At 43.1% G+C, this 25,914-nt stretch overlaps 1 protein-coding gene across 1 annotated transcript; it reads left to right on the forward strand.

The window, feature by feature from the left end:
• The first annotated feature begins 510 nt into the window (after positions 1 to 510).
• LOC110507412 (cleft lip and palate transmembrane protein 1 homolog) lies at positions 511 to 18,115 on the forward strand. The gene is made up of 15 exons (XM_021587395.2): positions 511 to 661; positions 6,425 to 6,552; positions 7,740 to 7,860; positions 8,166 to 8,324; positions 8,393 to 8,510; positions 8,600 to 8,685; positions 8,789 to 8,909; positions 9,099 to 9,343; positions 9,520 to 9,613; positions 9,750 to 9,877; positions 10,024 to 10,086; positions 10,170 to 10,265; positions 10,369 to 10,504; positions 10,876 to 11,043; positions 17,106 to 18,115. The coding sequence occupies exons 1-15, from the start codon at positions 518 to 520 to the stop codon at positions 17,339 to 17,341; spliced, it is 2,043 nt and encodes a 680-aa protein (XP_021443070.2). The 5' UTR covers positions 511 to 517; the 3' UTR covers positions 17,342 to 18,115.
• Positions 18,116 to 25,914: the final 7,799 nt, after the last annotated feature.

The raw sequence follows: 25,914 nt of genomic DNA on the forward strand, positions 1-25,914 counted from the left end.
TCAGTGGTGGAAAAAATATACTCAATTGTCATACTTTAGTGAAGGTAAAGATAACTTTAATAGAAAATGGGTGAAAGTCACCCAGTAAAATACTTCAGTAAAAGTATTTGGTTTGAAATGTAAGTAAAAGTATAAATCATTTCAAAAACAGATGGCACAATGTTATTGTTTTTATTTATGGAAGCCAGGGACGCACACATACATAATTTACATTTGTGTTTACTGAGTCCGTGAATTGGACTATTTTCCTGTACTTTTGGTTGTCAGGAAAATGTATCGTGTAAAACTTTTTTTAGGAATGTCGTGAAGTAAATGTAAACGTTGGCAAAAAATATAAATGGTAAGGTACAGATACTCCAAAAAACGTCGTTACAGTATTAAGTAAAACATACTTTAAAGTACTAAAGTATAAGATCACTGAGTTACAATAGGCACAACTACAGTAAGCACAGCATACAGTAAAGAGAATGTGGCAGATATAACACGTCGCGGTCTCTATTGTTTAGACCAACAGGGGATGACTTGCTTCTTTGCAAAAAACATCACGTTGACGTACCAATCTGAACTCACGCGAGGACTGCGATTTCATTGCCAGTGTGCGACAGAGACGGTGAAGATGTCGTCGCAGGAGACCGAAGCTTCTCCGCAAACCAACGGCGAGGTAAAATGAATGAAATTGTATGACTGTCTTCAATTTGTGACTACTAATAGCGGCACATGGTTAACTCGAGGGGAGTGAGTGGCACTGCAGATAGTTATTGAATTGTGATTATTTCACACGAGCCTCTGACGTTGTCAATACCGGTCGGTTTAAAAACGACCCCCTGCCTTTCACGATGCGTTTATTACTGCATCTTGTAAGGTAGCTGTTATTTTCTGATAAACTAACAGAACTGTTGACAAACCTATTTCTAAATAAAATGAGGTCGGTACTTGGGGAAACAGATACACGTCATGACAGTATTGGGTTAGCCGGCTTTAAATTAGTTAACGTTAGCTAGTTATTATTAGCTGGCTAACTAGTTAGCTACAAGTGGCTAGCTAGACTGACTATGCTATTTGGTCGGCGTATGTAGCTATCTCACGTTAGCAGATTAATTTGTCGAACGGCTTTCTTCAATGAACTAACGTTATTCCTTGATTGACTAGACTAGTCTGCTGCCTATCATTATTGATTGACTGGGTGCGAAACGAATCACCGCCCGTCACTGAGAATATATCGAACATCGATGTGATTTAAATATTGCAAGTAGGGATGTACTTTCTAGATTTGCTGTAGTTAACTAGTTATGGATGTTATATCTTGTTATTAACTAACAAGCATATCCGACCTGCTTATTTACAACTGCACTTGGGTCAGATAGGCCCCCTGTGTAGATTAAGAGACAGCGGAGCTGGCGCAAAGTATGGGTTAAACCCACTGTACCACAATCCAGGGATGAGAAATGTGTTGAATTATCCCATTATACACCGAGAAGATTGAACGACAAATAGTTGTTCCTAAACTGGTCTCAAAGCGTTTAGTATTATTCTGTATGTAAATCCGATACGCTCCATTTAGTATGATATGTTACCACGTATGGTATGTATTAATTTGTGGATGTCTTTCACCCATTTCGCATGATATGTTAAGAATTTGCTCGATTTACAGTATGTTATGAAATCTAGCTAGTCGGCTAGGCTAGGAGGCTAACGTCGGCTAGGCTAGGCGGCTAATGTCGGCTGGGGGTAGGGTTAAGTTGTTGAAGTTGCAATTAGCTAAAATGCTCAAGCTGTCCATGATGACAACTTGTTAGACATTCTTATATGCCCATCCATCCACCCCGACCAACCACCCTTTTAATTGTTTCCTTAACATATCATATTAATTTGAGTGTCCCAGATTTACTGGGGAACTCAGGCTGTTTTTGGAAAACTGCACTTTTCATCCTTACGGTAGGTAGCAGAAGCCACATTAGCCATTTTGGAATTGCAGTTTCAGACAATCAGCTCTTGTTCAACGGAGTTGCCTTTCCATAATGGCTGCTGTGGCTATCCCTGGCTATCTTATCCCTGAGACGCCGGTTAAACTACACATGAAGCCTGTCTGACCCAAGTTCAGCTGTAAACAAGAGGGTCGGATCTGCTGGTTAGTTGTTAGCTAACTATCTAGCCACTTCATGTCCAAGCTCCGTGGGTTCCTTTTGCAAATTTGAGGAACATTTACCTGTGTGACAATTTTGGTTTAGGCAGAGGAAAAATTAGTACTATTTTACACCTGACATAGTTGGTCTTAGGTAGAAAAACATGTTTTGCTGGTAAATCAATTATCTTTTCTTATAGTGATCATGGAAACTGCACATTTTTGGTTAAAATGTTCTACTGTCGACAGAACAAAATACTCCAGACATGGGCAAATTTGTTGTTGTCTAACCACATTTCCATCTACAGTTTTTATGTGAGTAAAATCATGACAGCTGTAATGGAAACCGGAAGTTTTGGTACAATTTTATGAATGCCGACAGACTAGGGATGTTAACCATTAATTGGTTAGCAGCCGAAAATACATTTGTCCGGTAATGCTTATCGGTCTATAGGGGCATTTGCATAATTGAGTGGAATTAAATTGGTGCGTGTGTATTTTCAATTTTGTCATGCATCTTTTTTTATCACACATGCACAGCATACGGAGGCTAGTTTGCGAAGCGGAGTAGCCAATCACCTGTCACACACAGTGCAGGAGAATAGCTCCTCAAAAAGCCTCTGCTGAAGTGAAATGTGCTTTGGTAAGCACAGTAATTGCTCAACAAATAACAACTAAATGAGCGTACAGTCGTATATTTCTTTGAAACCTCAATGTTTTACTTTGAGTCATGTTTTGCCTTGCTTCAAAGTAGCCTTGCGAAAATCCATTCATAGAAATGTGGGGGCAATTATTTTATAAAGACTTCCTCATGCCATTAATGAAAATGGCTCCCCTGTTCAATTGGTTTTCATATCAACTTTCTTTCGTTGTCCAGAAGCCAAAGGCACAATCCTAGTCCTGTTAGAAACTCATCCTAGTTGTTGCTATTATATTCCCTGTCTTTCTAAGTTTCTAATGGAGATTTTCATCAAATCTAATTTTATTGGTCACATGCACATGTTTAGCAGATGGTATTGCGGGTGTAGTGAAATGCTTGTGTTGCTAGCTCCAACAGTGCAGTAATATCTAACAATTTCACAATATACACATATTTAAAGGAATGGAGTTAAGAATATAGCAATATTTGGATGAGCAATATCGGAGCGGCATAGACTAAAATACAGTAGAATAGAATGCAGTATATACATATGAGATGAGTAATGCAACATTTGTAAACATTTATTAAAGTGACTTGTTCCTGTTATTAAAGTGGCCGGTGATTTCAAGTCTATGTATATAGGGCAGCAGCCTCTAAGGTGCAGGGTTGAGTAACCAGATGGTAGCTGGCTAGTGATGGCTATTCAAGTCTGATGGCCTGAAGATAAAAGTTGTTTTTCAGTCTCTCGGTCCCAGCTTTGATGCACCAGTACTGACCTCGCCTTCTGGATGATAGTGGGGTGAACAGGCAGTGGCTCGGGTGGTTGTTGTCCTTGATGATCTTTTTGGCCTTCCTTTGACATCGGGTGCTGTAGGTGTCCTGGAGGGCAGGTAGTTTGGCCCCGGTGATGCATTGGGCAGACCGCACCACCTTCTGGAGAGACCTGCGGTTGAGGGCGGTGTAGTTGCCATACCAGGCGTGGTGATACACCACGACAGGATGCTCTCAATTGTGCATCTGTAAAAGTTTGAGGGTTATAGTTGTTAAGCCAAATTTTGGAGCTGTTGCACAGTCTGTCTGTCTGGATGGACCATTTCAGTTTGTCAGTGAAGTGTGCGCCGAGGAACTTGAATCTTTCCACCTTCTCCACTGTGGTCCCGTCGATGTGGATATGGGGGTGCTTTCTTTGCTGTTTCCTTAAGTCCATGATCAGCTCCTTTGTTTTGTTGACGTTGGATGAGGTGTTATATTCCTGGGCCCACACCTCCATGGAAGGCTGTCTAGTCATTGTTGGTAATCAGGCCTACCACTGTTGTGTCGTCTGCAAACTTGATGATTGAGTTGGAGGCGTGTGTGGCCTCGCAGTCATGGGTGAACAGGGGGTACAGGAGGGAGCTGAACACACCCTTGTGGGGCCCCTGTGTTGAGGATCAGCGAAGTGGAGGTGATGTTTCCTAACTTCCTAAGTTCAGGACCCAGTTGCACAGTGCGGGGTTCAGACCCATGGCCCCAAGCTTAGTGATGAGCTTGGAGGGTACTATGGTGTTGAAGGCTGAGCTATAGTCAATTAACAATATTCTTACATAGGTATTCCTCTTGTCCAGATGGGATAGGGCAGTGCGATGGCGATTGCATCATCTGTAGATCTATTGGGGCGATAAGCAATTTGAAGTGGATCTAGGATGTAAGGTAGAGGTGATATGATCCTTGACTAGTCTCTCAAAGCACTTCATGATGACAGAAGTGGGTGCTACTGGTTGTTTGTCATTTGGTTAAGTTACCTTTGTTCCTGTACCCAAGAAAGCAATGGTGGACATTTTGACGTTTGTGGGGACAGCAGACCGGGATAGGGAGAGATTGAATATGTCCAGCTAGCTGGTCTGCGCATGCTCTGAGGACACGGCTAGAGATTTCTGGGCCGGCTGCCTTGCGAGGGTACAGGAATAATTAGACTTATGGATGCCATAAGTGCATTTTGCCAGCAGCTCTTCGCTGGGCTTCAAGCATTGCGCTGTTTATGACTTCAAGCCTATCAACTGCTGAGATTATGCTGGTGTAACTGATGTGAAATGGCTAGCTAGTTAGCGGGGTGTGCGCTAATAGCGTTTCAAACGTCACTCGCTCTGAGACTTGGAGTGGTTGTTCCGCGGCTTTTGTGGAGCGATGGGTAACGATGCTTCGAGGGTGTTGATGTGTTCCTGGTTCGATCCCAGGTAGGGATGAGGAGAGGGACAGAAGCTATACTGTTACACTGGCAATACTAAAGTGCCTATAAGAACATCCAATAGTCAAAGGTATATGAAATACAAATCGTACAGAGAGAAATAGTCCTAGAATTCCTATAATAACTACAACCTAAAACTTCTTACCTGGGAATATTGAAGACTCATGTTAAAAGGAACCACCAGCCTTTATATGTTCTCATGTTCTGAGCAAGGAACTTAAATGTTAGCTTTCGTACATGGCACATATTGCACTTTTACTTTCTTCTCCAACACTTTGTTTTTGCATTATTTAAACCAAATTGAACATGTTTCATTATTTATTTGAGGCTAAATTTATTTTATTGATGTGATTATATTAAGTTAAAATAAGTGTTCATTCAGTATTGTTGTAATTGTCATTATTACAAATAAAAAAATGCAAATTGGCCGATTAATCGGTATCTGCTTTGTTTTGGTCCTCCAATAATCGGTATCGGCGTTGAAAAATCATAATTGGTCGACCTCTAATCCCTACAACAGACAATTTCTTCAGGCAATTTGTTCGTTCAACATTGTGGGATCTTTTTGTGTCAGTAAAATGTTTTATGCAATACATGGAGGTGGATATCAAAGTAAACTTTGATATCGCTTGAGTCACGGGATGATATGTGGTCGTCCCACTACGACTTGCCAAACCATGCATTTTATTCAGCTACAGATTAAATCAATTGATGACTTCACAGGGTGGTGAAAGTGCAAGGTGATAAGCTTGATGCTCATTTTCAATAAATATTGAGGGTCTTATTCTGTTGATGCTTGGCTGCCGTTTTGATATTTTGAAATCTTGCTCTTTTGTCCATAATAATCTCAATATGTAGGCTATACACACTACCAGATTGGGCACATTCTCTATATAACACAACATTTAGAGTTGAAAACACACATGTGAATTGAACAGCAAAAGTAATGTGCACCATGTTATCACGCACAGACTTTTATCCAAAACTAGTCCGTTTGATGGAAACGTCTCTGGTGGGAAAATGTACATATTTTGTTTAGGCAAAGTTTAGAATATTCGCATGAAAATCTGTCACCTAGCTAGTGAAATGGATGATGTGTTTTAAAAAAAACACTCTCCTTTATCAGTAAACTGTTGTCTAGAGGGCATCCACCAAGACAAGATTGGGCAAGTTTGCTATTGATAGCAACAGTTGTTTTTGTGACAACCAATGGAAATGCTATGGAATTCCATTGAACTTCCGTTTTTTTATTCAGTACATGGAAACTTATGCTGAAAATTTGCTATTTATTTGCACTATGCTATGTCATCAGGCACAGCTTTTCATCCGTACAAGCTTTTCATCCGTATCTTTTTAGTCTATAATTAGCTAGTGGAAGGAAACCTATTTTAGGATTCCCTGATTGATCTATTGTGTGTGTGTGTGTGTGTGTGTGTAGGTGAGCAGCAATGGAGCTGTTGCAGCCGTGGATGGCCAGGCTGTACAGACTGCTACTGGGGACCCTGCACCGCAACAGCCGGCTCCACCACCCAATGCATGGTCGGTCATAAAAGGAGTCCTCTTCAGGTGGGTCAGAGATGTGTGTGTGTGTGTGTGTACACACACACACACACACACACTGATATGAATAGACAATAGACAGCCCCTGTTTACTTGAATGTGGGATGTGTTTTTAAGTAGTAGGGTTGGTGGTAAGGCTATCCTCTAATGGGGCCTGGGCCATGCCATTCACCTAGAGTGGTCTGCTAGTTTAGGTCTGTTAGAATCAGGGTGGAGCTCAGTCCCATTACAGCTCTACCGACCCGCAGTCAATTAATTTACAGTGCCTAATAGATTCAAATGCAGGCTTTGTATTGTGGTGTCATATCAGGGGATTGTTGCCAGAGACACATTGCACTCATTAGAGAGAAACCAGTTCACACTTCAAGACACAGGGTTTAAAGTGATAGGGAGGCAACCTTGGTTGTTGATACAATGACTGAAGACCTTCATTCAAGTCATGCACACCAGCAGCATTTAATTAAATGAATCTCGGAGGTGTCTTAAAGGTGTGATTTTGTTTTAACTTTTAGTGTTTGCTAGATGATGATAAATGTTCTCAACCTATTGGAATCACTCTATACTCTGCTGGTCTTCTCATGAGTGGAGACAGAAACAGAGTGCTGGGGCCAGCGAGGGATTAGAACGACATGAAGGTGCATTAATGAGTACCAGGAGAGTTGGCTCCTATCATAGAAGCAGTACGGTGTGAGAGTTTCATACTGTTGCAACACATTCCCCTAGAGTATTTCAGTCAACTGATTACTTGAAGCTCAAAACAAGATGTCAAACTTGGAAGAAGCCCCCGTTGTTGTGAGCCTGACAGTGGTAGCTCGATGGTATACGAGACCATCAGATTAGGCAACAAGGTTCAATCCTTTCCAACGTCTGATGCTAAATATATATATATAAAACAACCGCTTCTCTTTATCTCAACCCTTTTGTTTCAGACACACACACTTACTTTACGGTAGATGCTAAGTGGGATCGTTGGTACTACCCTAACATTAACCCTTACCTTAACTGGTTTAAGTTTAAACTTCAATGGGGTGATGTCAGTTGGGTGGTCTCAATCGTAGAAGTATAATTATGTTTCTATGATCCCAAGCATCCCACTTAGTAAAATGTGTAGTGTAAAGGGATTTTTCAAAATGTTGAATTGGTTTCAATTAGACAAAGCTGACCTTCTCTTCCCTTGTCCTCGTCCTCTGCAGGATCTTCGTCATCTGGGCCATCAGCAGCTGGTTCCGCAGGTCCTCCACACCAGACCCTAGTACCCCAGCAGGGGCACCGCATTTACCCAGCCGAAACCTTTTCCCCAAGGAAAGCCTCATGGTACGCCAACCTTTTCGCACCGTTCTGCATAAGCAATTAACCCCAGGTCATGTGACTATTGACTTCCTGGTTGACCTTTGGTCTGTGCCTGCTGCTCATTGTAGGTTCTCTGGGTGAACAGCTGGTGTCCGTTGACGAGCTTGGTCCTGGCTCGCTTGTTGACTTGCGCTCAGTAATTTAGTGCACACTGCAGGACAAAGAAGCTGTGCCACAGCAAACAACCACCCAAAGTAGTACCATATGGGCAAATCAATAGGAGAACATGAAGGAAATAAATGTTAACCTGTTTTTCCTTCTGTCCTCAGGACCTGTATGTGTACATCTCCCAGGATGAGGTCTTCTCTGACTTCAACGACACACAGTCCCTGTTCTGGTTCCATAGAGACCTGGTCTACGGAGACTGGAACACTGGAGACGAGGGGGACGGCTGCTATGAGCACTCACTGGACCTGGACATCCAAGAGGTGAGAGGGGGAGACTGGGGAGGGAGAGGTAAGAGTAGGATTTTCTAATCTCTCTCTCTGATCCACAGAAGGTGCAAATGAATGGTTCCCTCTACATCCACGTGTATTTCACAAAGACCGGATTCCACCCAGACCCCAAACGCAAGAGCCAGTATCGTCGGCTAGCAACAGTCCATGCCACGCGGAGTAAGTAACTGACCTCCCCCCACTCTGGTGCATGCATGACCTTTTCAAACTAGTGTGTAAGTGGTTTGACTCCTCTTTGACTCTTTCAGTGCTGAACAAGTTCAAACGCAGGAAGTTCGTGAAGACTAAGAACCTGCTGACGGGGGAGACCGAGACCGACCCGGAGATGATCAAGGTCAGCTGTGTTTACCATGATTCATAGACCTCATTCCTTTTCAGTCCGTAGACCCAGTCCACACAGTATTGACTGACTGCCGTTCCTCTTTCCTCTCCCCCAGCGAGCGGAGAGCCACGGCCCAGTGGAGATCATCTCCCACTGGCACCCCAACCTCACCATCAACATGGTGGACGACCATACAGCCTGGGTCAAGGGCTCGGTCCCCCCTCCACTGGACCAACGTAAGCTCTATCTATACCCACCTATTCTCACGCTTCTCAGTGGGTTATACCAGAGCATGTACTAGGAGAGTTGAGATCTACTGCTTCTTTTCAGAAATCTAACTAAAGGTGAAATACCTTTTAGTTATTGCTCTATTCTGGCTGTCTCATTTTCTCAACCCATTATTTTTACCCTTCCCAACCCTACAGATGTGAAGTTTGACGCGGTGAGCGGCGACTACTATCCTATCGTCTACTTCAACGACTACTGGAACCTGCAGAAAGACTACTACCCCATCAATGAGAGCCTGCAGTCGCTGCCTCTGCGCCTGTCCTACTGTCCGCTGTCCCTGTGGCGCTGGCAGCTCTACGCTGCCCAGAACGCCCGCTCACCATGGAACTTCCTGCCAGAGGACACCTATGAGCAGTCTGACGAGGACCAGGACTCTGTCAAGGTCAGGGGTTAGAGGTCATAGGCCGGGGCAGGGTGTAAATAGAGAAGGAGATATAGATCTCGGTTTTGCTTTTGCTCCAATGTAGTAGCACATCTTAGAATCAGACTGGTCCCGGAGTCTAGACTCCATGTTGTTTCCCTGGTAACAGTTGCTAAGGAACTGAGTTGTCTCTGTAGGTGGCCCTGCTGGAAACCAATCCGTACCTCCTGGGCGTGACCATCGTGGTCTCCATCGTACACAGCATCTTCGAGTTCCTGGCATTTAAGAATGGTGAGCTCGCCGTGCCTCTGTTCCCACAGCTTAACTGCCTATTAGAAGACCACTTTTGGATTATATGTGTTCTACGGTGTGGTAGAATGTTGTTTCTATACTCGTGTGTGTGTGTGTGTGTGTGTGTGTGTGTCAGACATCCAGTTCTGGAACAGCAGGCAGTCTATGGAGGGTCTCTCTGTGCGCTCCATCATCTTTGGGGTGTTCCAGTCCCTGGTGGTGCTGCTCTACATCCTGGACAATGAGACCAACTTCGTGGTGCAGGTCAGTGGGTTTTTCATTTATTCTCAAAAAGGATTAATGTAATGTCACTCATCACGGCAGGCTCTGTACGCATGTCATTCATGACCATTGTACTATAGCAGAGTGGTCCCTTTACTAATCCCCATCTCGTGTCCCATAACATCCAGGTCAGCGTGTTCATCGGCCTGCTCATCGACTTCTGGAAGATCACCAAGGTCATGGACGTCAAGGTGAGATGGACGACGGGTATTTCAATGCGTTTGGTTGCACAAATGAATCCCTGTTTGCTCATCCGGATGTGTCTCCTCCCCAGTTGGACAGAGAGAACAAATTGTTCGGGATCCTCCCACGCTTATCAATAAAAGACAAGTCAACGTACGTGCAGTCCTCCACCAAAGTCTTCGACGACGTAAGCAAACGCGTCAACGCGGCACCACCATTCTTTTCATTTACCGCTCGCATGGACAATCTTGTACTGATGGTTTTTGTCCTGTCCTCTTCCCTCTGTGCAGATGGCCTTCAAGTACCTGTCATGGCTGCTCTACCCTCTGTTTGGGTGCTATGCCGTCTACAGTGTGTTGTACCAAGAGCACAAAGGCTGGTACTCATTCGTACTGGGCATGCTCTATGGCTTCTTGTTAACCTTTGGTGAGTCACTGGTGGTCATTGTTCAGAAGCGTGATATAGTTTGCCTGATTTTTATCTGTAATGGGACTGAGCTCCACCCTGGTCTTGGAAAATCATCCTTTCCTCTCTCGTTTTCTATGCTGTGATGATCACATCGCTAAATATCTGTTGCGCAGTCCAGGACAAGTGGCAGTCTATGCCGTCTTAATCCTCATTTACATAGTCTAATCCTTATTGACAGTCTGTCCTAGCAGCCAGTCTAGCTTTATTGATAGTCTGTCCTTGTCATTCTCTCCTAAATGACTTTAAAAAATGTTTTTTATTAATTGACATTCTGAGCAATATTCTACCCTAAATGACATGTTGTCGTGTCTGCTTTGTGATTGGCTCAGGTTTCATCACGATGACGCCACAGCTGTTCATCAACTATAAGATGAAGTCCGTGGCCCACCTCCCATGGAGGATGCTCACCTACAAGGCACTGAACACCTTCATCGACGACCTGTTTGCCTTTGTCATCAAGATGCCCATGATGTACAGGATAGGATGTCTCCGAGACGGTGCGTTATTACTCACTGCCCTCCAAACACACATATTTCATACACTTATTAGTACAGCCCATTCCGGTTCTTAACAATGACTATCCCGTTGATATATAAAAAATAAAAAAACGAGTTCCCTTAGGTGTTTTAACGGTACACGTATTCCTACCGAACCGTTTGGTATGGGGACCGCTGTTCGGGCCGCACCGTGGGCCCAAAAGAATGGATTAAATAAATGATGTACAAAATCAAAACACTAAGCCTGTAGGGAAAGGGGGATACCTAGTCAGTTGTACAACTCACTGCATTCAACTGAAATGTGTGTACCGCATTTAACCCAACCCCTCTGAATCAGAGAGGTGCAGGGGGGGGCTGCCTTCATCGACATTCACGTCATTGGCTGTAGGCTATGCATACTCGGCGTTGTATGCCTCTTGAGTACACCGGCGCTGAGCGGTATGCTGGGACACGTGTCAGTGAGTCGCAGTGTTGGCCGTTAATGCTCATTTGAACCACCAGAGGGCGTCTTTGAGCATATCTACACCGTTTAGTCTTTTTATCATTCTTTTATTAACGAAAACACAAAGATGCTGATGAACAAATACTGTATACTACTTTCTATTGGATATACAGTATATACTGTACATCATGCCCTATTTTAAGGTGGCTATGATTATTATGTGGATTATAATACATTTACATTTTGTAGGTTGATGCATTTTCATTAGGGAAAATCAGGTCTCTGATATTTAGTTAGACATTTCAAACTTCAGTCTTATCAGGTGAACTTATCTTTTGGTCTGATAATTTCGTTCAAGCATTTTATTTATAAAAACAAGTTAGAAAGGAGCCTAGAATAATTAAACACTAAATGAACTGCAACATGTTGGCTAAAGCAATTGCAATCACGGTGGAATGCGACTGTTTTTAATCCGGGCTGTACTATTGTATTTGTTGTGTTTTCAAATGGTCTGAATTTAAGTTAATGAATTCCCTGCTACCAATCGCCAGATATCTTAATTCTTATTAGCCAATGCCCATCACGTGATCGGTGTCCTTCTCACAGGCATCGAAGCGTTCAGAGAGGCCACAAGACAGAGGGATTCATCGGATCGCGTCCTTATTTAATTTGGAGGCTCATATTGAAAATGTTAGCTCTGTCCGCATGTACTTTTCGTCAGCCAACAGCATGAGTAGGCCTAACGAACAGCAAAAAAACACTAGCGTATGTCAATCTATAGTAGAAATGTTGACCTCTATTGATCAGCTTGGCCTTTCTGTGCGAGAGAAATATTCCAAACATACTTTGGGACAGTTGTGGGACGCAATAGATCCCAAATGAATACAACCACTGTACATGCATTATTATAAAAAAATAAAAAAAAACATTTACAAGCAACGAGGCTGATGCAACAGATCCCAATGTTTGCTTAAAATGTTGCTAAACTATTTCTTCACAGAAGTCCAGCAATGCGCAAACTGCAGTAGGCTATAAGCACAAATGTTCCAAACTGCAGTAGGCTATAAGCACAAATGTTCCAAACTGCAGTAGGCTACAAGCACAAATGTTCCAAACTGCAGTAGGCTATAAGCACAAATGTTCCAAACTGCAGTAGGCTATAAGCACAAATGTTCCAAACTGCAGTAGGCTATAAGCACAAATGTTCCAAACTGCAGTAGGCTATAAGCACAAATGTTCCAAACTGCAGTGGGCTATAAGCACAAATGTTCCAAACTGCAGTAGGCTATAAGCACAAATGTTCCAAACTGCAGTAGGCTATAAGCACAAATGTTCCAAACTGCAGTGGGCTATAAGCACAAATGTTCCAAACTGCAGTAGGCTACAAGCACAAATGTTCCAAACTGCAGTGGGCTATAAGCACAAATGTTCCAAACTGCAGTAGGCTATAAGCACAAATGTTCCAAACTGCAGTAGGCTATAGGCACAAATGTTCCAAACTGCAGTAGGCTATAAGCACAAATGTTCCAAACTGCAGTAGGCGGGAAAACACCCTTCTGAAAAGTGCACCGCAAATATGACAGGTGTGAAAATATCCTTCAGAAATAGGGAAGACACAAAGACTCATCAACAAACATGGGTTGTTTAATATTGACTTCAATTGCATATGAGGAAGTGTTTATAAAAGAATCCCCTTAACATTCCTATGGTCAGAACGTGGTAAGATAGTCTCATAAAATGACAAACGACTGTTTTAAACAATTATGTTTATGGTTAAATAGTCTGAAGCTGTGTTCGAATACCCATACTAATAAACTACATACTAAACTCAGCAAAAAAAGAAACGTCCCTTTTCAGGACCCTGTCTTTCAAAGATCATTTGTAAAAATCCACATTTCTTCATTGTAAAGGGTTTAAACACGGTTTCTCATGCTTGTTCAATGAACCATAAACAATTCATGTTTGTGGAACGGTCGTTAAGACACTAACAGCTTACAGACGGTAGGCAATTAAGGTCACAGTTGTGAAAACTTAGGACACTAAAGAGGCCTTTCTACTGACTCTGAAAAACACCAAAAGAAAGATGCCCAGGGTCCCTGCTCATCTGTGTGAATGGGGCCTTAGGCATGCGGACTGCAGATGTGGCCTGGGCAAAAAATTGCAATGTCCGTACTGTGAGGCGCCTAAGAGAGCGCTACAGGAAGACAGGACGGACAGCTGATTGTCCTCGCAGTGGCAGACGACGTGTAACAACACCTACACAGGATTGGTACTTCCAAACATCACACCTGCGGGACAGATACAGGATGGCAACAATAACTGCCTGAGTTACACCAGGAACGCACAATCCCTCCATCAGTGCTCAGACTGTCCGCAACAGGCTGAGAGAGGCTGGACTCAGGGCTTGTAGGCCTGTTGTAAGGCAGGTCCTCACCAGACATCACCGGCAACAACGTTGCCTATGGGCACAAACCCACCGTCGCTGGACCAGGCGGGACTGGCAAAAAGTGCTCTTCGCGTTTTGTCTCGGCATCCGGGAAATTTTGGCATACTAATTTATATCCATACTATGACCAATAAACATACTATATACTCAATTCATGTCACATAGTGCAGTCGTATGATTATTGGAAGACTGCTCCGATGGCAAGGTGGGTGTTGCAGTGTGCAACAGGCACTAGCCTTTCTCTATCAGAACAAAAGGTGACTCAAGTATGTCGACAGAATCAAGCCATTCGACAATAATGTTCCTACATTATATTTGTCAAACATGACTGGCGTTTAGCCTATTGTGGCAAACCAAGGGGTTTGGTCAAGACGTTTACACAGATCAGACACGGACAGAGTAAGATTAGCTCGGTTTCAAGGGTGTTTATTTAAATAATAAATCAAAAGAAAAGGATAGGTCTCCCCCATGAGACCCTTTCCAGGATACCGTCTTCTGGGCTCCGGGTCTTGCTGTATCCTGTCGGGCACAAAAACTAAACTCCCTCCTTTTACCTCAGGCACCGTCTCCGACTATACGTAAGTCACCTTTCTTCCCCCAGTCCCTTTCTCTGTGTGCTGCCCTTCTGGCAGCTTTATGGGACTCGTACAGCTGGTGAGCAATCAGCCAACCACATTCAGCCCCAATTAGTCCTGGCCGGAGAGCCCGTCGAGACCTGGCACATCCAGCAGAGGGAGCCATCGCCTCGTGGTGTAGAATCCGTCTGCCACCAGGCCTCGACGAGTCTCCGAGTGGTGGCTGACCTGCTGTACGCCACCCTATATATATGTAATTAAAAGTCTCATTAAAGTTTGGCTACATTCTCAGGCGCCTTATGTCAGCATTGGTCTGGAGAGGTTGTAGCCAATAAGCATAGGCTATCACCTACACTTTAACATGTACGGGGGGGGGGGGGTTGGCTATTTTGGTTAATGGCTTTGGTGCCCTTGCAGAGGGCCTTGGTGCCCTGGCAGCTATTGAAGGCCGAATGGCCATGACCCTAAAATCATGAAATTCCAGGCCTGGCTATACATATATTTTTAGTCCCTAAAAATAGAACTCAACTCAGCAAGTCTATTATCCTGCTGATGGCCCATCAAGGTTGGATGGCTTCTTTTGTATCCCAATAATAGTTTAGGCTGCCGAACGATTTACACCTGACACGATCACTTTGCCTACTCCTAATTCTTGCCTTTTATATGTTGGCATGCAGAACCTTTATTTAACCTATTCCGATATGTTGATAGACATTGCACTGAATCGTACAGTATTATGCCGGGTTGAGAGGAATTTTGATCATATTACCGTTCATATCAACACACTCCTAACTCCCGTTCAACAACTCTCTAAATCGATTTTTTTATGCGCTACAAATGGATAACTTGAAATAACGTAGGTTGATTTAAATAATCAAAAGCAAAATGTGATTATTAGCCTAGTGGTATTTTAGGCATATGTCAATTAGGCCTGATGTAAAATCATTGTCGAGAGAATTTTGCATTGAGGTGTAGATTATTTATGGGTTGATAATTATACGGGGAAAAGTAGAGGTTGCTTAACCAACGTGAGTCGAGGTGTAAACAGCATTGGAAAGGAAAAGGCACAACGCTCACTGACCATGAGAAATTATGTTTTAGTAAGCAAGTTTTAAAACATTGACGTTTCTGCCTTCAGTGGATAATCACAAAGTGAATGGACAAGTTTATATAGGGCAGGGGTGCTCAACTCTTACCCTACGAGGTTCTGAGCCTGCTGGTTTTCTGTTCTACCTGATAATTAATTAATTGCGCACACCTGGTGTTCCAGGTTCAAAATCAGTCCCTGATTTAGAGGGGAACAATGAAAAAAGAAAGCAGCGAGAGCTGCTTGCAGATTGTGACAAACGACATGTTAGCTTACAACATTATTTTTCTGCCTGTTTTGGAACAGTGTACACAACACTATATAAATAAGTAATACCAGCGAGTCGTCTTACAAAAAAAAGGCTTTATTACCGCATAGCAAAGATTAAAAACAGACATTTGTGAAATTGCTTTAGCCAACCTTTTTGCAGTTATTTGAGGCTTGGTGCTTGGCAACAAAAGCAGCATATGTCTTATTCCTGTTGATTTACACTACATGACCAAGTATGTGGACACCTGCTCCTCAAACATCTCATTCCAAAATCATGGGTATTAATATGGTGTTGGTGTTTGCAGGTTTTAATATGCTAACTGATGGACAGTGGGCCTCACCCCGGTCAGTAATTTGACCATGCTTACTACAAGTTTAGTTAGCTGGCCGCTAGACTAACTTCTCATGCACAACCACATTTTCAAATTTCACCGTTTGTAATCTATTCTAACTCTCAACAGTAAGTTGAGACCTCGACTGAGTTGGTCCATTTGGTCTACAAAATGGTCTGCGTGCCCATCCCTGGTTTACATGAAGCGGAGGAGACCAGGTTAAAGAAGGATTTTCAAGCCTTGAGACATGGATTGTGTAGCTGTGCCATTCAGAGGTGTGGGCAAGATACAGATTGAAGTGCCTTTTGAACAGGTTATGGTAGAGGTGTCAAGAACTGCAGCGCTGCTGGGTTTGTCATGCTCAACAGTTTCCTGTGTGTATCAAGAAATGTCCACCACCCAAAGGATATCCAGCCAACTTGACACACTGTGGGAAGCATCGGCGTCAACATGGGCCAGCATCTCTGTGGAACGCTTTCGACACCTTGTAGAGTTCATGCCCCGACGAATTAAGGCTGTTCTGAGGGCAAAAGGTGGGGTGCAACTCCGTATTAGGAAGGTGTCCTTAATGTTTTGTGCACTCAGTGCGCAATGTCCGAGCCATGTTTTACATATTGACATCACATGCATGTTGCACTTTATTTTAGTGTTGAGTAACTGTTTTACTTTATGAAAATGCAACATGCTGGTACTCGTGACAGTGCTCTCTTCAGGCTTTTAATGACTCATGATCATACATGGAATCAGGAATACCAACACAATTGTTACTACAGTAATTGTTAGCGTTTCATTTTCCTGCTGTACTGAAACCGAACCGTGACCCCCGAAACAGCGATATGTACCAAACTGTGGGTTTTGGTGAACGTTACACCCCTAGTTCCCCTGTAATAACTCTGTTTCCCTCCCACAGACGTAGTATTCTTTGTCTACCTGTATCAGCGCTGGATCTACAGGGTGGATCCCAACCGGATGAACGAATTTGGCACCAGCGGAGCGGAACCCACTGGAGTGGACCCTAACAAGGACAGCACAGCGCAGGGGGAGGTCGCAGCCACTGGGGAGGTCGCAGCCACTGGGGAGGTCGCAGCCACTGGGGAGGTCGCAGCCATAACAGAAAAAGCAAAGGATGAGAAGAAGAACGATTAACCACAACCAACTTATCCGCCTTTCTCGCCCTCGCTCCTGGGGTGAAGAGGACCTGTGGAAACCAGGCAGAGTGAAATGTCATTTGCCAGAGAAAATAAATCATTGTATTCTGTCATGGACACCGCTACAAATTTCAGTCTAACTCTCCCTCTTTGTGTGGGGGATCTGCAGCGAATCGTAATTAATGTGGACTTCCTATTTTATTTGTTTTATTTTTAGTTCAAGTGAAGTAAAACAAATGTGATGTACTGTATTCTTTATATTTTGGGTAACAGTAATGATTTGGAGACCAGGTTGTGAATGTTGGAGGCCCAGTTGAGGGTGGATAATTGCAGTACATATCTCAGAATTTTCAGATCTTTGCGCCGTCTGTGGATTTCTTGTGATTTCTTAAAAAAAAAAAAAAAAATCATTCCATGTGTGAACACAATGTGTCATGGTGTGGAAATTGGTGAGTTGTGCTGGAGGAATCTGGAAGGGTCCAGAACCAAGTGTGACGTGAAGGGAACCAAGATGCACAACCTGTCCAACAGTACCCGCGAAAGACAGTCTACCCTCCATTTGAAACAAATGGTCGCTGTTTCGAACTTGAACAACAACAAGAAACAGCCTTGTAGGTATTAATAGAAATATATTAATTATGATGGCTTGATTTCTGTTTTTCAGTCCCTTGAATTTATTTTGTATGTTCTGAAACTACAGAATCTCGGGTTGTAATGTTAATAATACTGATGTCAAAGTGTCTAGTAATAGCGGATTTAAGTATTTTTGCCTGGAGTTATGATTTTTCAATTGTTCTACTACATTCACACTCCAAGCAGGACCACCTTGACACACACTTGAGTCGACAAAACATTAAGGACACCTAAGACATTAACGCCCTCAGAATAGCCTCAATTCGTCTGGGCATGGATACTACAAGGTGTCGAAAGCATTCAACAGGGGTGTTGGCCAATGCTGACTCCAATGCATCCCGCAGTTGTCAAGTTGGCTGGATGTCCTTTGGGTTGTGGACCATTCTTGATACAGACGGAAAACTGTTGAGCGCGGAAAAACCCAGCAGCGTTGCAGTTCTTGACACAAACTGGTGCGGCTGCCACCTGCTACCATAACCCGTTCAAAGGCACTTATATCTTTTGTCTTGCCCCTTTACCTTTTGAATGGCACACATGCGCAATCCATGGCAAGGCTTTTTAAAGGTTATCAAAACGTCATGCCAGGGTAAGCCTACGCTATACATCAGCCCTTTTTCGCCCCAATTTTGATCTTGTCTCATCGCTGCAACTCCCCAACGGGCTCGGTAGAGGTGAAGGTCGAGTCATGCGTCCTCCGAAATAAGGCCCACCAAACCGCACTTAACACCTGCACCAATGTGTTGGAGGAAACACTGTTCAACTGACGACCAGAGTCAGCCTGCAGGAGGCCGGCCCACCACAAGGAGTCGCTCGAGTAAAAAAACCCACCCCGCCAAACTAGAGGTCGACCGATAATTAGAGGCATAGTGGATTAATTAGGGGCCGATTTCAAGTTTTCATAACAATCGGTAATCTGCCTTTTTGGACACCGATTATGGCCGATTACATTGCAATCCACGAGGAGACTGCGTGGCAGGCTGACCACCTGTTACGCGAGTGCAGCGTCAAAAGGACCTGTGGCTGCAAGGAGCCAAGGTAAGTTGCTAGCTAGCATTACATTTATATTATGAAAAACAATCAATCTTAACATAATTACTAGTTAACTACACATGGTTGATAATATTACTAGGTTAACTAGCTTGTCCTGCGTTGCATATAATCAATGCGGTGCCTGTTAATTAATCATTGAATCACAGCCTACTTAAATCATCACCCGTTTGGTGAAGTTTAACAAAAGCGCATTTGCAAGAAAAGCACAATCGTTGCACAAATGTACCTAACCATAAACATCAATGCCTTAAAATCAATAAACAGAAGTATATATTTTTTAAACGAAATGCATGTTAGCAGGCAATATTAAGTAGAGAAATTGTCACTTCTCGCGTTCAGTGCAAGCAGAGTCGAGGTATATGCAGCAGTTTGGGCCGCCTGGCTCTTTGCGAACTGTGTGAAGTCCATAAATAATTTGCCCGAATTTTACATAATTATGACATAACATTGAAGGTTGTGCAATGTAACATCAATATTTAGACTTAGAGTTGCTACCCGTTCGATAAAATACGGAACGGTTCCGCATTTCACTGAAATAATATTTTTTTTTTAATCGAAATGCTAAGTTTCCGTATTTGACCATATTAATGACTTAAGGCTCGTATTTCTGTGTGTTTATATTATAATTAAGTCTATGATTTGATAGCGCAGTCTGACTGAGCGGTGGTAGGCAACAGCAGGCTCGTAAGCATTCATTCAAACAGCAATTTACTGCATTTCCCAGCAGCTCTTAGCAATGCTTGAATCACAGCTCTGTTTGACTGCAAGGCTATCAACTCCCGAGATTAGGCTGCCAATACAATAAGAACATCCTTGACTATTGTCAAAGGTATATGAAATTCAAATGGTATAGATAGTCGACGCGTCATAATTCCTATAATAATGACAACCTAAAACGTCTTAACTGGGAATATTGAAGACTCATGTTAAAAGGAACCAACGGCTTTCATATGGTCTCATGTTCTGAGCAAGGAACTTAAACGTAAACTTTTTTACATGGCACATATTGCACTTTTATTATTTAAACGAAATTGAACATGTTTCATTATTTATTTGAGACTAAATTGATTTTATTTGTGTTAAAATAAGTGTTAATTACGTATAAAATCGGACGATTAATCGGTATCGGCTTTTTTTGGGTCCTCTAATAATCGTATTGGTGTTAAAAAAAATCATAATCGGTCGACCTCTAGGCCAAACCCTCCCCTAACCCGGACAACTCTGGGCTAATTGTGCACCGTCCTGTGGGACTCCCGGTCACGGACGGTTGTGACGCAGCCTGGGATCTAACCCGGGTCTGTAGTGATGCCTCAACCACTGCTATGCAGTGCCTTAGACAGCTGCGCCACTCGGGAGTCCACACAACCCTTATTTTAAGTGTTCCTAAAATCCTCTATGGGAAAAATGAATGGTGGAAAAACAATTGGAACAATTTCCCTGTTTGCCCGCCAGGTTTTATGGGTGTTATGGCTCAAAATGTGTTACTCTATTTATAAAAAAATACAAAAATCATTAACCTAGTACCATTGCCCCTTTAATCTCCAGGCAATAAATATGCAGGGCCACTGTCTTTGGTAAACAGCTGAGGGATGGGGCTGGAGAAATGTAACCACTCAAATTCAGAGACAGGGCTATGGATGCAGACTCCATGAGCTTAAAGTGGTTTTAACCATGTTTTGAGGCTATACAGAGTTTGGTTACAAGTACGTTGTTCACAGCTTAAAACACGCTTATTTTGGGTTCTGATGGTGTATGACAGTTAAACTAAACCCATGAGACGAATTATATTCTTCAAGAATCAATGGGTATATAAACTTAGCAAAAAAAGAACTGTCCTTTTTTCAGGACCCTGTCTTTCCAAGATAATTTGTAAAAATCCAAAATAACTTCACCGATCTTCATTGTAAAGGGGTTAAACACTGTTTCCCATGCTTGTTCAATGAACCATAAACATTAATGAACATGCACCTGTGGAACGGTCATTAAGACACTAACAGCTTACAGACGGTAGGTCCCTGCCCTTCCCTGCCTAGCAGGACAGAAGGTCACAGTTATGAAAACTTAGGACACTAAAGAGGCCTTTCTACTGACTCTGAAAAACACCAAAAGAAAGATGCCCAGTGTCCCTGCTCATCTAAGTGAACGTGCCTTTGGCATTCTGCAAGGAGGCATGAGGATTGCAGATGTGGCCAGGGCAATAAATTGCAATGTCCGTACTGTGAGACGCCTAAGACGGCGCTACAGGGAGACAGCTGATCGTTCTTGCAGTGGCAGACCACATGTAACAACACCTGCACGGGATCAGTACATCCGAACATCACACCTGCGGGACAGGTACAGGATGGCAACAACAACTGCCCGAGTTACACCAGGAACACACAATCCCTGCTCAGACTGTCCCTAATAGGCTGAGAGAGGCTGGACTGAGGGCTTGTAGGCCTGTTGTAAGGCAGACATCACTGGCAACAAAGTTGCCTATGGGCACAAACCCACCGTCACTGGACCAGACAGGACTGTGTGTTACAGGGAAGACGACATCCTCCCTTATGTGGTACCCTTTCTGCAGGCTCATCCTGACATGACCCTCCAGCATGACAATGCCACCAGCCATACTGCTTGTTCTGTGCATGATTTCCTGCAAGACAGGAATGTAGGTGTTCAGCCATGGCCAGCTAGGAGCCCGGATCTCAATCCCATTGAGCACACCTGGAACCTGTTGGATCGGAGGATGAGGGCTAGGGCCATTCCCCCCCCCCCCCCAGAAATGTATAGGAACTTGCAGGTGCCTTGGTGGAAGAGTGGGGTAACATCTCACAGCAAGAACTGGCAAATCTGGTGCAGTCCATGAGGAGGAGATGCACTGCAGTACTTAATGCAGCTGGTGGCCACACCAGATACTGACTGTCACTTTAGATTTTGACCCCCTCCCCTTTGTTCAGGGACACATTAATAAATGTTCTGTTAGTCACATGTCTGTGGAACTTGTTCAGTTTGTCTCAGTTGTTGAATCTTGTTCTGTTCATACAAATATTTACATATGTTAAGTTTGCTGAAAATAAACACAGTTGACAGTGAGAGGATGTTTCTTTTTAATTTATTTATAATTAAGTTTAGTTAATTATAAATAAACTAAACTTAATTATAAATAAAGTTAAACATCCAAAAAGGGATGCACCAATTACAGATTGCAACAAAACATGTAGTCAGTCTTTTGTGTAAATATTACTGAAAACCACTACCCAGACAGACAAAATATGACTTATCCTGAGATATGGCTCATGAGAGATCATAAAGATGCTAGTTTTAAGCTTATCGTCAGTTAACATAGACACTCCACTGTCCCTAGCAGAACTGGACACACACACACGCTTCTGATCAGCGTTGTGAAGCCACTGTGCAGTGTCAAAATGAAAGTATACTGAACAAAAATAAAAATGCAATAATTAAATATTTTACTGAGTTACAGTTCATATAAGGAAATAGAAGTAAGTCAATTGAAATGAATTCATTAGGCCCTAATCTATGGATTTCACAAGACTGGGCCAGGGTGCAGCCATGGGTGGGGAGGGAGCCAGTCCAAATCAATCAGATTGAGTTTTTTTACAGGCAGAAATATTCCTCAGCAGCATCATGTGGGGGGGGCTTTGCTGCAGAAGGGACTGGTGCCCTTCACAAAATAGATGTCAAAATGGCTTAAGGACAACAAAGTCAAGGTATTGGAGTGGCCATCACAAAGCCCAGACCTCAATCCCATAGAAAATTTGTGGGCAGAACTGAAAAAGCGTGTGCGAGCAAGGAGGCAGACAAACTTTACTCAGTTACATGAGCTCTGTCAGGAGGAATGGGCCAAAATTCACTCAACTTATTGTGGGAAGCTTGTGGAAGGCTACCTGAAACGTTTGACCCAAGTAAAACAATTTAAAGGCAATGCTACCAAATACTAATTGAGTGTATGTAAACTTCTGACCCACTGGGAATGTGATGAAAGAAATAAACGCTGAAATAAATAATTCCCTCTACTATTATTCTGACATTTCACATTCTTAAAATAAAGTGGTGATCCTAACTGACCTAAGACAAGGAATTTTTACCAGGATTAAAAGGCAAGAATTGTGAAAAACTTGAGTAAATGTATTTGGCTAAGGTGTATGTAAACTTCTGACTTCAACTGTACATTATTAAGATTCCACAAATCCCGAACCAGAATCAACCAGCCTCCTCCTGGAGTCACACACCGAGGCCAAGCACAAGTCACACAGCATAACAAAAACAGCTACCCACTGTCTGACCCCTTTCCTGGAGACGCAAAAGCAGACTCCCTGGCTTAATGCCTCTGACTGGAAAAAGGGGAAGTAAGTACAGAACTGTAGGGGACTCTTAGACCTTTGGCTGCAGTGGAAGACGCCATTTTGAAATATGTCTGTGGTAGTCTGTGACCACCCACAGAATTCTCCCACATCCTGAGGTATTGGAAATGTTCTTTTGAATCACAATTAAATCCATCTGTGTCTCGCACACATAAGCAAACAAATATGCACACCCAGTCTCAGACAGTGGATTGGAAAATACTTTCCATAGTTATAGTACAAACACTCACACACATTTCAAGACATTGCATCAACAAGATGGATACAGTCTGCTGAATATGAAGTGATCTAATTATTCTGCCCTTAGGCACTCTGAACTGTGCTTACAGACAGTGATAACCTCACGTCTTTGTCATAAACTACCTTCAGTTTCCACCCTAGAACGCAACTCACTTGTGTCCGCTGCGGCAGATTTCATCCTGAGGGCCATATGTCTCCTCCCCATAGTGGCAGGGAGCCTAGTGGTTAGAGCATTGGACTAGTAACTGAAAGGTTGCTAGATCGAATCCCCGAGCTGACAAGGTAAAAATCCGTCGTTCTGTCCCCGAACAAGGCAGTTAACTGACTGTTCCTAGGCTGTCATTGAAAATAAGAATTTGTTCTTAACTGACATGCCTAGTTAAATAAAGATAAATAAATAGCAGTGTTTGACTGGATTGTTGATATGAATGAGTGATCCACACGTCATGGGATGGCAGAAAGAAGTGGCCACCTGGGGAGCACTGGTGCCCATCCTCCACCACACTGTGCAAGGTCTGGTTACACCATAGCACCCCATGGTCCTCTATACCATACGACAGGGTTCCCTAAACTGGTGGCCCGTGGGCTGAATTTGGCCTCCGGGTGGTTTTATTTGGCCCCCATGTTTTGTTTTCATTGTTGGACATTGAAGAACACCAGGATATCAGCCCCTAGTGATTTTCATCTGGGATATCTGTTCCCAAGTATTTCCACGCATAATAGAGAGACAAACAATTATATACAAAAGGATTTTTATGTTTTAATCAAATATTATATCTGTTTGGGCTTCTTGCAGCCAATTTGCAGTCTACAAATGATTTGCAATTATGTTCTGGCCCCCCGACCATCCGCTCAAGAACAAAATCAGCCCGCGGTTGAATCTAGTTGATGATCCTTGCCATACGGAGTTGTAGCGCGGCACTGGGAGAGAGACACACGCCAGTCAGCAGGGTGTCAGCACACATACAGCATGAATAACAGACAGACAACTTTTCACAAACCTTAGCATGCACATACACAAAATGTATACCCAATTACACAAGAAAGTTCACATGCTAGAAAAAAGAGTCTAACTTTCTTACCTGTGCACACATCCTCTACCAACAGAGTGCCAAGCGATAGAAAAGACACCGAAAGAGAGCTCTAGTTGTCCTTTGTCTGACGCACACTCACACAAAAGAGGAGCTCCTCCATTGTTAACTGGTTGCAGGGCGGGGCTTACAGTACTAACTGTGCAGCTGAAAATGACAATACAGTATATAGCTGAAGTAAAGCAAACACCACTATAAATAGCCATTGTTACTGGTAAACCACGGGGCAGATTTTCTCCCGGATAGACTTTTAGATCAAGCAGCACTCTAGACAATTGGCCTTGAGTATAGGACACCCACTTCTAGTGTTGTGTTCGAGACCACCTAAAGCGAGACCGATTCAAGACCAAGTCCGGAGAGAATCCAGTCCGAGTCAAGACCAAGACCGGAGGGGGGACAAGACTGAGTCAAGACCGAGACTAGGAGGGGGACGGAGAAGTCAGAGACCGAGACCAGAAAAATTAGATTCCAATTCAAGACCATGACTGTAATTTTTCCGTCACCATAATAAGAGTTCAAACTGTCCAGAATTTCTGTGTTCACATTCCAGAAGAACATATGGATTCTTTCATCATTCCGAATGGTGAAAAATGCTTGTTGTGGGCAAATAGAGCCACTCTACCAATTTTTACTAATCCAAACATAATGGGGAACAATGAGGGCCTTCTACGCTTTCAGAGAAAGGCTAAGGATTTATAAAATAATACAAACAACAATAATATTATTATTTTCAATTATGTTCTGATTTAATCTCTTCAATTTTCGTTAGAAAGGAAAAGGTTAACGCTGAAGAAGAAAAATGATCCAGAAAAAATGATCCCATCAGGATATTTCTTTGGTGGGCTCTGGGGAGATAAATCTAGCTAGCTATGTCAGCCATTGTCTAGGCCATCAGAAGCTTGATATTAGGCATCTGCCATTCAATTGTATTCGGGACATTTTTCGGTGGAATCAAACAATCACATTGACTTTTAATGGTTAACAGGTTGAAGTTAGGACAGGTCACTGTGCAATAGCGACCAGTAGTTTTCTCACAGTCTAGCTAGCTACAGTTGAAGTCGGAAGTTTAAATACAGTTGACGGACTGGTGCACTTCACAAAATAGATGACATCATGAGGTAGGAAAATTATGTGGATATATTGCAGCAACATCTCAGGAAGTTGAAGCTTTTTTGCAAATGGGTCTTCCA

Source organism: Oncorhynchus mykiss, chromosome 27, assembly GCF_013265735.2.
Source record: "Oncorhynchus mykiss isolate Arlee chromosome 27, USDA_OmykA_1.1, whole genome shotgun sequence".
NCBI lineage: Eukaryota > Metazoa > Chordata > Actinopteri > Salmoniformes > Salmonidae > Oncorhynchus > Oncorhynchus mykiss.

Bases quoted from the DNA above. Each gene is read 5' to 3' on its own strand.
- LOC110507412 (XM_021587395.2), top strand. From the start codon at position 518: ATGACTTGCTTCTTTGCAAAAAACATCACGTTGACGTACCAATCTGAA. The intron at 8,511-8,599 runs GTAAGTAACTGA...TGACTCTTTCAG, and splicing joins AACAGTCCATGCCACGCGGA to TGCTGAACAAGTTCAAACGC. The intron at 9,614-9,749 runs GTGAGCTCGCCG...TGTGTGTGTCAG, and splicing joins GTTCCTGGCATTTAAGAATG to ACATCCAGTTCTGGAACAGC.